Below are 14,819 nucleotides of genomic sequence, written 5' to 3' on the forward strand. Positions count from 1 at the left end.
TGCTTTGTTTAATCATTGTTATAACTAGCTTTTAAAACTACTTTAGGCAATTTTAATGTATTTATTTGTACTATACTTTATGGGCCCTAGTGGGTATGAAAGTGATCAATGAATCTTTTTAAACAAGAAATCAACATTATCCAGCACCTGACCACAAGAAAGAAAGAAAAAACCACCACTGAACATTGGGGTAACCAATTAACTCTCATGGCTAATAACTACTGATAGACCTCTGTGAAAGTCCCCCAAAGAGATAAGATTTTACAATAAGTAAATTGCACCCCAATAGTACTGCACCCACCCATCAACTCAAGAAGGTGCCAAGTTCTCTTTTGTGCTTCCAGCTCACCTGTTTTCATTACTACATGGGTTGTTTCTTCAGTAATTTTATTGGACCAAACACTCTCAGTTTTCCTTGCAAACCTCTGTACTACACGCTGGAAACAAAGTAAATACTGAATTAGAAATGTCTGTTTTTATCAGCACACTTGATATTGCTGACTTCTCAACACAGCTTTCAATTTTTTAATTGTTTAAGGATTGTACATACCCATTATCTATATAAATAGATAATGTGGCTGAAAATATTTGCATTATTAACTACTGTACAGTAAAACAAACATTTAAAAATAACCAGAGAGAATGGGGGAGAGAGAAAGAGAGATCGATCAGATAAAACATTTAATTCTAAAGTTAACAAAGTATAAAAAATTAAGAAGCTAACAGTTTGATAGGCCAAATACCCTTTGAAGAAGAAAGGGCTTCAAAGTGATAGCAGGACAGAGAAATTAGGCAGGCTTCCCCATGTGAACTTCCATGGAGCTGCAAACAGGTTCCTCTCATGTTCTAGCTAAATGCAAATCAGGTATTAGTAAGAGCTAGAGATGGGAGTATTCATCTACAAATATGAATACCCCTGTACAGGTGGCGTTAATGAGGGTCCAGCCCCATGGGGCTACGGTCCACTCACCGATTTGATGCAGACGGCACAATTCTACTAATGGCTCCGCAACTCGCAATCCGCTTACCACTCCTGGCAGGAGGCGGGAAGACAAGCCTTGCTTGTCTTGTCAAAGAGTGGCGAGCAGATCAAACGCTGCAGAGCCACTGGCAGAATCACGCTGTCCGCGGCAGATCAGTGAGTGGACTGTCTGGCCCCATGGGGCTGGCCCCTCGTTAATGCCACCTGTGTGGGGATATTCATATCCCCCCATCTCTAGTAGGAGCCTCTATAGAGGATTATAATAGCAAGCAGGACAAGGTGTTCCCGTGGGTGCCCATATCTCAGAGCAGAAAAAGTTTGAAAAATCATAACCAGCACTTTTGAACTGTGCCTGGAAACAGACCAAATACACATAAGTTGTAGTAACAGACGCTGCTTATACCTGGCCCCAGTTACGGTTAGACATAATCTAGCTGAAAACATACAGTGGTGCCCCGCTTGACGACGATAATCTGTTCCAGGAAAATCGCTGTTAAGCTAAATCATTGTCAAGCGAAAAAATCCATCTGAATGCAATGAAAACCGGTCAATGCATTCCAATGGGGAAATACCTCATAGTCCAGCGAAGATTGCCCATAGAGAACTGCCGATCAGCTGTTAAAAATCGCTGTTTTCCGAAGCAGGGGTCCGGAAAGCAACCATTTTGTAAAGGGAGGGAAGCCATTTTGTGGAGGGAAGCCATTTTGTGGAACCGGAAAAACTGTCGTATAGCGAACAAGCGGTTCGCAAAGCAGGCTCCCAATCAACGTAATGCGGATTTCCCCATTTGGAACCACCATTTTGCGATCGCAATAAAGTCATCGTTAAGTGATTTTGACGTCATGTGTGTTAAGCGTCTAGTGGGGTACCACTGTAATTGAATATGTCCAGTGTGACTAGACACGGAACGCTGTTGCCTTCCCATCATGGTGGTACCTATTTATCTACTCGCATTTTTACATGCTTTCGAACTGCTAGGTTGGCAGGAACTGGGACAAGCAACGAGAGCTCACTCTGTCGTGTGGATTCGATCTTATGACTGCTGGTCTTCTGACCTTACAGCACAGAGGCTTCTGCAGTTTAACCCACAGCGCCACCACATCCCTAATCTGATCTCCTTATACATAGGTCCAGAAACACCTCTGTGTTGTGTTGATTAAGTGTGTACTTGTTCACTTTTGTGGCTTTAGAACATAGCACAATGTTTCTCGAACTTCTCAGCATCCTCCCCTTTTGATTTCTGAGAATTCATAACTCCCAACCTCTCTTTTACCATTGTTAAAAAGAATCACTTTATAATTTGGAACAGTTTAACACTATTTTTAATAAATTTTATTTGTGAACTTTTTTCCTTATGAAAATCTCAGTCAAGATCTAGCACCCTCAGTTTGGGGACAAATGGTTTAGACTGTCTTCTTGGAATGTGATGGCAAAGAAATAGTTTGGAATCACCCATTTTGCAGCATCACCTTATCCAAAACTGCATTCTATGAGTTTTATGTAGCTTTACTTGCTACATAATTAAATGACAGGCAATATCATGGAATTCTACAGTTAGATTGAAATACATTCAGATAATCCATTATTACTCAAGGAAACCTGAAATAAGGGCCTGCAGTGAACAATATCCCGTTGTATTAGGTGTAGCACATTTTCAGAGTTTGTGCAAGGGTGCCACCCACTATAATTTTGTTGTGTAAGCATTTGTGTAAGGGTTTGTACGAACAGCACAACTGCTTGTGCCTGATGAGATCTGCAACACAACCAGCCTACTGGTAATTTTCAGTTTGGAAGTAGAAAAATTGTAGTTTATGCAGATAAAGGGTTCTGTCTTGCATACCCAAGAACTTTGGTTACTTTTACAGTACAAAACATTGTTGTTTTTCAAGCATGACATCCCAACAACTTTCCATCCTATATAACGACTCATTGCATGGTCATAGGCACTTCACACACCCTTGCTTTTTCCTCAGACAGAAAAACTGCCATCTTTCCTTAGCAAAGGCAACTGCAAGTAGAGGCAGTTAAACTCCTAAAACATTCTGAAGTGAAAGAGCATTTATTAAATCTGCAAAGTATTTCTCAGATCCCTTCTTAAGATTATTATGCATTACAATACAACCTTTTGTACAGCCATGGCCAAAAATATTGGCACCCTTGCAATTCTGTCAGAAAATGCAACCCTTCTCTCAGAAAATTGTTGCAGTTGCAAATGTTTTGGTACTCACATTTTCATTTCTTTGGTTTGTGTTGGAACAACACAAAAAATAGAGAAGAAAAGTCAAATCTGATACAATCCCATACAGAAACCTAAAAATGCACTGGTCAAAATTATTGGCACCCTTAACTTAATATTTGGTAGCACCTCCTTTGTAAAAAATAACTGAAATCAATTGTTTTCTGAAACCATGAATGAGTTTCTTATACCTCTCTACTGGAATTTTGGATCACTCTTCTTTTGCAAACTGCTCCAGGGCTTTCACATTTGAAGGATGCCTCCTCCCAACTGCTGTTTTTGAGATCTCTCCACAGGTATTCTATGGGATTCTGATCTTGACTCATTGCTGGCCATTTCAGAACTCTCCAGCGCTTTGTCTGTAACCATTTCTGAGTGCTTTTTGAAGTGTGTCAGAAGACCCATGACCTCTGGTGGAGACGCAGCTTTCTGACACTGGCCACTACGCTGCGCCCCAACATTCTTTGGTGGTCTTCAGAATTCATGATACTGTTCACACAGTCAAGGCATCCAGTGCCAGAAGCAGCAAAGCAACGCCAAAACATCTTGGAACCTCCACCATGTTTGACTGTAGGGACTGTGTTCTGTTCTCTGAATGCCTCATTTCTTTTTCTGACAGAATTGCAAGGGTGCCAATATTTTTGGTTATGACTGTATCAGGCCTGACACCCTCTTTTTCCTCCTACCCTTTTGGGGCTGACTTGCTTCTCTGTAGACTAAATAAGAGATCTGGTTAACTCAGACATTTGATTTTTGATGTTCCACTTGGTCCTCACAAAGATAATAGGATGCCATTACATGACAGAAGCAACAATAGTTAATTCTCACAAAATAAGGAAGAAAAATGCAAACTATAAAATAATTCAAACTACGGAGGTTGACAGTGGCACGTAAACATTTTAATGTAACTTTTCAACCCCAATGGAGAAAGCTCATAAAATTCTGACTCCAGTCCTAGAAATTTCAAATAGTGGGTTGACAGCTTATCTGGTTCCAGACAAATCTTTTATCACACCACTGCCCTACCCCACTGCTGGATTCTATAGGAGGCTGTCATCACCCTCTACTCATAACTCTCTCTTGTTTTCCACCCTCTTTTTCTTTCTTGTTAAAAATAAAAAAGACAGAATAAATACACAGAGCCTTCTAATTGCTAAGGGGAGGAGCCCTCTGCCTGGAAACCCTTCCACCAGCAATGTTTCTGAAAGCAGAGAACACACTCTTCCATAGCAGCCATGGAGCCAAATGAAGGGGCATGATGGTTTCCACTAGCTGCTTACAAGGGAAAAAAAGAAAGGACTTGATTTGAATGGGAGATTCTGACCCTTGCTCTATAGACTATGCTAGGTTTGGCATTGATTATGCATGCTACAAGAGGGTCATAGAAGCATATCAAGTGATACTTACCAACTCGCCTTGGTTCAGTCCTGATGCCACGAGAGACATATTTCTCTTGCTGGTGAGGAGAGGGCTCTTTGCGTTCCTTTTCCTGGCACTGTGGTATGTTGCAGCTGTGAAGGGAGAGACCAGCCCTCCCTGTCTCTCATGACTTGATCTTCTACCTGTACCTGGTGTAGCACCAGGAGATCCTCTTGCTGCCTTTGGGGTCAAAACATTGGAAATTGGCTCTTTTGACTTTGATGACAAAGTGGAATTACTGTCTGGAATGCAATGGGTGCTCTTGACAGTGATGGAGACGTCAGCGAGGAAGCTTTGTTTGCTTTCAGGTGTCAACTTTACTTTATTTCCTGTAACAAAAGGAGGGCGGGAATTACTATGGTATTAAAAGAAGTGACTAGAGTGACTCCATCACTAGAGTAACAGGAATGGGTTATTTTGAAGAAATAACTTTCCAAGCTCTGATCCAAGTACTTGTGGCCTTTCTCTTCTCAAGGGAAAGACCTACAATCTCACAGTAACTCTGCCAAGAGGGCACTCATGCAAACATCAGCTAGTTTCATGGTTTACATAGACTCCTAAGCTACCTAATTCACATGGATTCTGACACTACAAAACCAGACCTTCACACTTGGCAGAACTTTCTAATACAGCTGGCAATTTATTAGACGGGGGGAAAAACCCTTCAGAATAATTTGATGGTAGAATTTGGATCCAAAACTCATATCACATCTTCCAAAACAGAAATAAACAATATTTTGCCAAACCAAATTATATAAATACAACATGCAAGTGAATCAGATCATACTGTGGGAAATGGGATCTCATTTCATATATTGTGATGTGTAATTGCCTAAATAATTTCTAAGAAACCCAGCCAGGACTAAAAAGAAACAGATAATTTAAAATCCAGATTAATTTTCAGAATCACACCACCCTTACCCCTTACATGGAGGTAGGTTTAAGAGAAAGTCAAAAGGCAAAGAGCAATTAAGAAACAGAGTAAGATGGAAAAAAAGATTACTGGAGATACTTTGTATTAAAAGGCTCAAAAAAAGCAGGCTCTCCTAGATTCTAGAGAACTTCACCTAGAAAACAAGGTACCTGTTACAAGGAACAGTAAAACAGTCAGTATAATATGAACCACTCATGTGTAGGATTGACAACACTGAGGTATTGAGTGTGTGCACTTCCAAACTTTCTTCAGCTTGGAACTGGTCAATGTTTGCCTTGCTTTGTTCTCAAAACAAATCTAGCATCAGAGGTGCTATTCTTCATTGCTACCATTTTTATACATCTACAGACTCAGTCCCCCATTTGTACTTTTGTCACCAGTGAATATACCAGTTCCCTCTGCTTTATTCTTCTGAGCAAATGTTAAATGCTTTCTTCTCTAAAAACAAGAAAATATACCGTAAGACCTGAAGTAGTTCTTCTTTAATTAACTAATTCATCATTATACCTAAATCAACTCTAAATAAAATTCTCTTGAATGAATTTATTTCCCCAATAATTTCTCTAATATCCTACCCACGACACAATCTGAAGACGTAAAATCTCCCCCCATGTAGTCATTTTAAAACCTGAGTCTCTGTGTCTTTCTTGTGACTCACAAAGTAGTGGGTAACTTGGGTAGAACCGAAGGCCCAAATTTTCACCCCCAGAATATGAGACAGTCCATATGAGGCTGAGAAATGGACAAAGTCCCAAAGATCAAAATAAGACATATCTGGATGTCCACTTCAAGCTTTGATTTTTTTTTTTTATTGGGCTTGTGGGACATTTTGAAGTTTTTTAGTTTTGCCTGCCGGATGGAGGACATGCTCCTCAAAAGTAGGACATGTCCTCCTTTCGCCAGATGTCTGGCAACCCTATGAAAGGGGAGCCTTGGCATCAAGGTACTTATACAAGGGAGGAGAGGCCTTGTTCTAGTGTTTTTTGCTACCGCAGAAGTTCTAGAATTTTCCAATGAGGCTCCGCACAGGCACAGATCACCCAGAATGTGATTCACAGAGGCCACAAAGAACAGATTCTGCCCTTACTCTGTATGACTACCTTTCAAGTATTTGAAAAGTGCTATCATATTTCCTCTCAGTCTTCTTTTTCTCAAGGTTAAACATGCCCATTTCTTTCAGTATTTCCTCACGGAGCCTAGTTGCCAGTCATTGCCTTCTTCTCTTCTGAACTTGTTAGTTTGCTGGTATACTTCTTAAAGTGTGGTGTCCAGAATAGGACATAGTACTTGAGATGAGACCTAAACAGTGCCAAATAGAAAAGAACTAATATTTCACAGGATTTGGAAGTTATACTTTTGTTAATGCAGCCTAAATTATCATTTGCCTTTTTTGCACTGCACTGCATGGCTCACAATCAGCTTGTGATCTGCAACAGTTCTAACATCGTATTACTAGCCATCTTGTCACTGTACTTTTTTTTTTTTTTTTGCTCTCGTTGTAGAACTCTTCTTACTGATGAGTTCAATTACTACTAGTAGATCTACTTCTCATAGATCTCACTGTCTTGTTTTGGCTAGCAGCCTCATAGTTTGTACTAAATCCAAAGCAACAAAACAAAGCCCTTCCTTATCTGTAGGCCATCATCTAAGGAAAGAGCCTTTTATTATGTAGTGCTCCATCTGTTGAAAGTCCACCCCACTGGAGATGTCAGATCACTATCTTTCCCTGCATTTAAGTTGGTTGGTTCATCTAACTGCATTTTATTTATACTTTATTATTACATTTATTAAAGTGCAATGCTTCAGGATAGCAAGGACTAGCAGGTTGCACAATTGTTGGCAGGGGACACACGAGTGTATTCTCAGTGCTTTCCACTCTTCTGGGAGGATTCTTCTTAACAAACTTTGAAGTAAAGTATGAAGGTTAAAAAATAATAAAATAAAATGGGGCTACTTGGATACACGACAAATTTGCTGTGAATATGGAGAAATTCAATTAATGCAGCATTTATGTACATGCAGTTTATATCCTGTGATGTGTACTAAAGGAGATCTAGCAAATGGCTGAGACAACACTATCGAAGGGGACCGCTTATGTTCAAAATTTTCTAATAATTTCAATATTTTAAATTTGTTTGAACTTTATATTTCATAAATATTCATAATTTTAAATTGAGCAATGCTCCAATACAAATAAAGAAAATATTATCTCTATTGTACACTGCTAATACAAGTATCATTGTGTATTTTGATTACATTTGGTGTCTATATAGCCATCTTTGATTATATTTATCATTCACCACCTCTTTTGATAAAATGTGTATATACATATCCTAAGTAAATCCTATCATTGTTTTCATCCAGATTATCGTTACTTTATATAAATTACACAGGTTCTCAGTATTTCTACTACTGATAACTTCATCCAAGAATACCTGTAACATTTATGAATATTCATAGCAACTCTACAGAAGTCTACCAAGTGGGTAGGATGGGCCTTGCAAGTATCACTTGTTACTGAATTTCAGTTTCTAAGCCTATTATATACAGTCAATGTTCCCTCTAATTTTTTGCCAATGCTGGGCAGGAGCCCCACCCCATATGTGCCGGGTTCCAGCCATGAGCGGAATCAAATGGGCAGCAACACTGGCTGCGGGTGTGTGATATCAATACAGGACGGTGTGATCACACAGCTTAGAGGGAATGTTGCATATAATACTTACAACAGAATACTGTGCTTCAATATTGGTAAATATCCTGGACCAGTTTTCCTCAACATGATGCCTCTCATGTTGTGGACTGTACCGACCACCAGCCCAGCCAGCATGGCTAGTGGTCAGATATTTTAGAAGGAAGCAGTTTATAGAAACTAAGACCAATTCCCAACACAAACAAAATATCCAAGTCTACCCTAAATTCTGCCCTGATATCCTACTTTCCTCCAGCTTTGATTGTCTATTATAAAATACATTTTGAGTGAAATAGAATGCCAGTGACTTTAAGCATAACTCATAATCTTGAAGTGTCATCAGTCTTTAGTATTTTGTTGATTTATTATGAAATATTAACCATGAAAAGCAGAACCATATTAGTTCCTGACTCTGAAGAGTATCTGCATCTTTAATGGTCTATAAAACACTCACAGACCTGCACCAGTGTATATGTACTACCCGCTCAAATACTCAAATTACACTTTAAATATTCAATCACATTTTAAAAACACAAAGTGTCAAGCAATGCATTTTGTGGAACTAATGATAAAACAAGAAAACAAGGAAAGAGCAGAACAGGCCTGAGGCAAAACTCTTTTTGCTACTTTTTAACACTTGTTATTTATGATGCTTTGGAAGGGCATTAATGTATCTCTCCTCCCCAGAAAGAGATTAGAAAGAGGCAAGAGGCTTTTCAAAATAGCCAAGAGAGAAGCTGTAATTTGTAATCAAGCCATCAATAAACGTAATCAGGTTGAGGCTTTTATAAGAAGGCCCCAAATGCTTTATTCTGGCTTAAAAGCCAAAACAAGGGCCATGTTAATTAAGTTGTCTACAGTCTCTTTCAGGACCCAGAGGAAGCTAATTAATCGATTCTACCAACTTAATACTCAACTGTGCTATTTATAGTTATTAAAGGAATCGGCTTTGATTGGATTTGGAAAGGCTGCAAAAACAATAGTCTGGAAGTCAGAGTAATCGGGAACAATATTTTTTTTCTTCCTCACAGCAAATAAATTCTGTTTACATCTTAATGCAGTGCACTTCAAAACCCAGGATGACTCATTTCAGAGGAAGCTCTGCATTTCTCTGAAAGGAACCGAGGAAAGGTTTAAGTGTAACAATGTACACACAACAGACCACAAAAGGAAAGCAGACTCACAACAATCTTTCCAAATCTGCTGATCTTTGCAATCCATGTTAAAATCAAGGTGCTACAGAGTAAACAGCAGTTAGCAAGAACTGTTCCTCCAGACAGATGTGGCTAGCAAACAACTTGATTTGCCTTCAAGATAGAGCTAACTGATTTGCATCAAAAATCCATAAACTATCCCTAAAAACCTTTACTAGCTTTTCTATTAACATATTCTATTGTAACCCATATGAGATATACAAACAACATGAAGTGGAGAAGGAGAGAAAAATGTTCTTTCCAGTTTACAGAATATCAGCATTTAGTTACTTGAAAGGAATTCTTATGTGCCACAGGTGAATAGGCAAAGTCATCTCTGCGATTCTGAGCTAGTTATACCATCATCTGAAAAAAAAAATCTGTCATTTTTACTGATGTGCATCACATTCAGTGCTTTACCATTAAAGAGGAACAATCTTCTTATTTCATTCAATACTTCCAGAATAAAAATCCTGGGGTTGTTCCTTCCCATTCTTCATAGCATTGAGAACTGCCTCCACTGAACAACACAAGACAGACACACTGCTAAACATTCCAGTGTATACCCACTTCTTAATGGTCCTGCTTAGGACTCCCAACTGGTTTGCAATAGGAGCTCTGATGCTCAAATCCCATGAAGGACTTTGGTTTGTTGCTATGCTTACAGCACTATAGATTTTAGATGTGATTCCAGCCAGCCAGTCCAAACAGGAATTTTGCAACCATAGAAAAGGGTTTTAGAATATGGGAAAGGGAACATGTGTTCTTTTCTGTCTCACCACTATCTCTATACAGTGCATGTAGGGATTTTTCAAAAAACCTCACAGCACATATCCTCCCAGGACAAGGCAAATAAGAGAGTAAGTAGACGAATCAAATGTTTTTATAATAAAGAAGCTATACAGTTTTATGCACCCAGTCATCAGAATATATAGACTATATCTTACTTTCAGAATACTCCATTCCCTTACTAATATAACATTAAGAGGCAGAGTAAGCCTTGCTTTGGCCATAAATATAGATAGACAAATCTGTTTTGCTTTCTGTCGCGTTTTCCCCAATGTATACTTTTTGGGAAGCTTCCCCCCCCCAATGCACACAATTCTTGGTTAAAGAACTACATTGTAAAATTCAGAGAAGTGTAAAAGCTGAAGGATAATTCAGTATGAGTGAACTAGGCCAGTTTATGTTAGAATATGAACCAAATTAATTTTCTCTTCTCTTGTCATGGATTTTTATTCAATACAGAAATGGCTTTTGAAAGAACAGGGGGTTTGGTACAATGCTTGGCTTTATAACTTATCGTATTTTTCGCTCCATAAGATGCACTTTTCTGCCCCAAAAAAGTGGAGGGAAAAGTGTGTGTATCTTATGGAGTGAATACAGTCAAACCTCGACCTCAGAACTTAATCCGTTCCGGAAGGGCGTTCGTAGGTCGAAATGTTCGTAGGTCAAAGCACCATTCCCCACAGGAATGCACTGAAAACCAATTAATCCGTTCCAGGAGAAGAAATGGAAGGCACTGAGGCTTTAAGAAGGGGGGAAATCTCCAACAACAAACAGTAAAACTACCTCCCTTGCTGAGGCTTTAAGAAGGTGAAAAACTTCAAAAAAGAAAAGTAAAATGACTTCCCTTGCTGAGGCTTTAAGAAGGGGGGAAACTTCCAACAACAAACAGTAAACCCAGCTCCCTTGCTGAGGCATGAAGGAAAAAAAGCCACCAACAAAACAGCACAGGAAAATATTCATCCCAGCCAAAACCCACCCAGAAGATTTTTAAAAGGAGAAAACAGCTGCCTACCTCCCTGTGTAGACAAACACACAGGCTCACTCAGAAAGCAGGAGCTCTCTCAACTGCGGCACACCCTATAATGGCCAACAGAGCTACAGCACAAAGAAGCAGCCTCGGCGTCTTGCCCGCCTTTTTCCCCTGCCTGTTTCTGTTCTTATGTCAAAGCTCCGTGCGCAAGTCGAAGCAATATTTTTCTATTGGAGCGGTTCATAAGTCAAAACATTCGCAAGTAGGGCTGTTCGTAAGTCAAGGTTCGACTGTACTGTAAAAATTTTTGCAGACCCCCCCCCCCCAGAGCCCATGCCGCTGTACTCCTCCTCTTCCTTTGACCCCCTGCTCTGGGTTTCTCTCGTCTCTCCACGTCCCCCTCACTAGGCCGGGCGGGACCTGAATGTCAGAGGGGTGCCTGGCGCAGCCCCATGCCACCGCCACCAGCAGAATGCGATGTGAGGGGAGACTTGAAATGGGGGAGCACAACAAGCTCCTTCTCCTCTCCTCCTCCCCTCCGAAGTTTTCCTCTCTTCTGCTCGTTCGTCTCAGCTTTCTTCTTGCCCTCACCTTGCTTTTCACTCTGTCAGCCCTTCCTTCACTCACACGGCGGTGGTGGCTCCTCCTCTTCACACTTCCCTCTTCCTTCCTCTCCCCTTCCAGCCTCCCTCCTCTCTCTTTCTCTCTTCTGTCTCTCAGGACGCCCATCAGGGACTAGCTGAGGTGTCTGTTCTGCACTCCCCCCCAAAATAAGGGTGGGGGGGAACCAGGTAACAATAAACGAGAATGGGGAGCCCACAATTACTACTTGGGCTATGGTTCCCGCTACCACCCAGGCCATGGGGGAAATGCCGCAGCGCCACCCAGACAGCCAGGTGTGACAGAAGTATTTTTTCCTGTTTTCCTCCCTCTAAAATTACGTGCGCCTTATAGTCAGGTGCGTCTTATGGAGCGAAAAATACAGTATATGCTAATTGTAAGATAGACTGCTATAGCTTTGACTTGCTAAATTGAGCACAGCTGACCTCTCATGTGTATCAACCTTCTAGAGTTGTATAAACCTTATTTTTGCTTCTTAATTGGGATTAGAAAAAAGGGGTTAAATGCTAAGAATTCTATACAAACTCAAATGCTTGGCTCCTTTTTCCCTTACTGAAGGCAGATTTATTATTGTATTCGTGAAGGCTTTCACGGCCAGGATCTAATGGTTGTTGTGGATTTTTCGGGCTTCTTGGCTGTGTTCTAAAAGTGGTTCTTCCTAACGTTTCGCCAGTCTCTGTGGCCGGCATCTTCAGAGGACAGCAAACTGTGCTGTCCTCTGAAGATGCTGGCCACAGAGACTGGCGAAACGTTAGGAAGAACCACTTTCAGAACACGGCCAAGAAGCCCGAAAAACCCACAACAACCATCAGATTTATTATTCTTTCCTGGTAGTGTTTTATTGACTCCCAAGAGAACCTTGAACCTAAAATGTGGTGGATATTAGCACTGTTCTGTTCCTCTTGCCCAACCTTCTGTAGAAGTTTCTTATTGATGCCTACTAGCCACAGCCCTCTCTATCTCAATATGATGTTTTAAACTGCAAGCACCAAGGCTCCTGGTGCAACAAAGAATGATGATATTGTTTGAGAAAAGAGGCTTATTTTTGTGATCAATGTGAAATCTGGGGTGGCCTGCCCAGTTTGAGCGAGTTACAAAGAAAGAACCTAGATGAGGCTCACTTCCTAAGATAGCATCTAAAAGCACACCTGTTGACAATACTCCAAGAACAGCATCCTCAGCAAGAACTTTCTGGCCTTGTTTAGCAAAAGAAAACAAGCTAACTTGATACACTGTCACAGCAATGTGGTAACAGAGATGCATTTTAAAACCACTGCCATGGCAACAGAGCTCAAGCTAAATATGCATAAACCCAACTATATCAAAGGAAAATTAACTCAGTAACTCAGCAGCAGCAGACTCTACAGAATAATATTACACTGCACAGAATAAATTCTTGTTTGTAGAATGAAAGCTAAGAAAAGCAACAGAAGGAAAAACAAGGAAGACTGGATATAACTGAAAGTTTCTTATTAGTGGCTGAAGGTACCTTGAATTGTTATTTCTCTCACTTGCTCCTGAAGTTACTATTGTTTTGGCTTATAAAGGAGAACTCTCTGAGCAGTTTACAACATAATTATGCAAGGAGCACTTTGCCTCCCACACCAGTGAAGAGGTGAAAGGCTGAGTAAACCTTGAGATGGCTCCATGAATCTCTTGGGATTGAACTCAGGTCATGAGCAAAGGCTTGACTGCAGTTCTGCAGTTCAACCACTGCACCATGGGGCCTGCTAATTAGTAAAAAAAAAAACCTTTTAAATGCTTCCACTTTCAGTAAGAAAGACAGAGTCTCATGTTTCAAAAACTATACAGTCAAAACAGTAAAAAAAAACTGCTATAAGAAAAATGGAGTAAAACCCTTGTATCCATGGGGGAATCTGTTCCATGATCTTCATACTTCCCTAAATTCCTGAAACTACAGATGGGATATTTGTATTCGTAAATTAATAGGAATATCCTGGTCCCAGGTGTCAGGGATATCCAGGCTCGTCTCCCCAAACTGACCTGTCCACTTGTTGGTCATGACACAGCTGTAAGGCCAGCATCCTGCTCATCACGCCAATTTCCAACGAAACGCGGCTGGCACTTCTCCACCTTCCTGCTCTTCTGGCCACTCCAGCCAGGGAGTGAGATGATGAGTCTCCCCACTCAACTGCTGAGTGGCCAGAAGAGCAGGAAGGCAGAGCAGTGCCAGCTGGGCTTCATCAGAGATTCGCAAGACAAACAGGACACCAGCCCTGCATGTTGCCCTGCAATCCATAAGTGGATGGGTCAGTTTGGAGAGGTAGGCCTGGGGATCCCAGACACCTGGGTCCAGGATATTCGCATTCATTCACAAATACAAACATCTCATCTCTACCTGAAACCATGGATAGTGGTGAACACTATACACCAGGAGCCCCAACCTTTTTCACCCCACATACCAGCTGGGGAAGGTGGGGCACCCCCCACACTTGTGTGCACAGATGTGTGCATGCGCAAATGGCACTGCAGCACTTGTGCATTTACAAATGGCAGTGCAGCACTTGTACAGGTGCGTGCTTGTGCACATGCACAAATGGTGGCACGGAACTCGCATGGGCACGCTGGAGTGGGTGCACTGGAGCATGTGCACATGCGCAAATCAGCTGTGTGGGAGTGAGTGTGGTGGTGGGGTGGAGTAGGAGGTCTGTCTCCATGACTCGGTCAGGCTCAGGCCACGGACTGGTACCGGGCTGCAGACTGGGGGGTTGGGGACCTCTGCTATATACAACATATAAGGAGACAGGAGAGAGGCCACAAAGCTTGTCCCTTGTATGCTTTATACAGGACTGCAGTAAACCATAGATAACTGAAACTGCAGATACCAGTCCCGTGACTATGGGGGTCCTATTGAATTATAAATAAAGGTGAGGTAAGGACAGAAGCAATGGTCACACAAAGAACTCAAATTATGCCTACCTGCCTCAGAAATCACAATGAGTCATTCTTTCTCTAGTCTATATAG

General features: G+C 41.1%; 1 protein-coding gene across 1 annotated transcript in view; it reads right to left on the reverse strand.

Moving 5' to 3' along the window:
* BRCA1 (BRCA1 DNA repair associated) overlaps positions 1–14,819 on the reverse strand; it is a 66,119-nt gene that overhangs the window by 19,315 nt on the left and 31,985 nt on the right. Inside the window, exons 13-14 of the mRNA XM_020796093.3 lie at positions 4,626–4,966; positions 350–437 (exon numbers count right to left, since the gene is read on the reverse strand). Coding sequence (XP_020651752.3) covers positions 350–437; positions 4,626–4,966 — 429 coding nt within the window. The remainder of the gene's footprint in view (positions 1–349; positions 438–4,625; positions 4,967–14,819) is intronic.

This window comes from Pogona vitticeps, chromosome 6, assembly GCF_051106095.1.
Source record: "Pogona vitticeps strain Pit_001003342236 chromosome 6, PviZW2.1, whole genome shotgun sequence".
NCBI classification, from domain to species: Eukaryota; Metazoa; Chordata; class Lepidosauria; order Squamata; family Agamidae; genus Pogona; species Pogona vitticeps.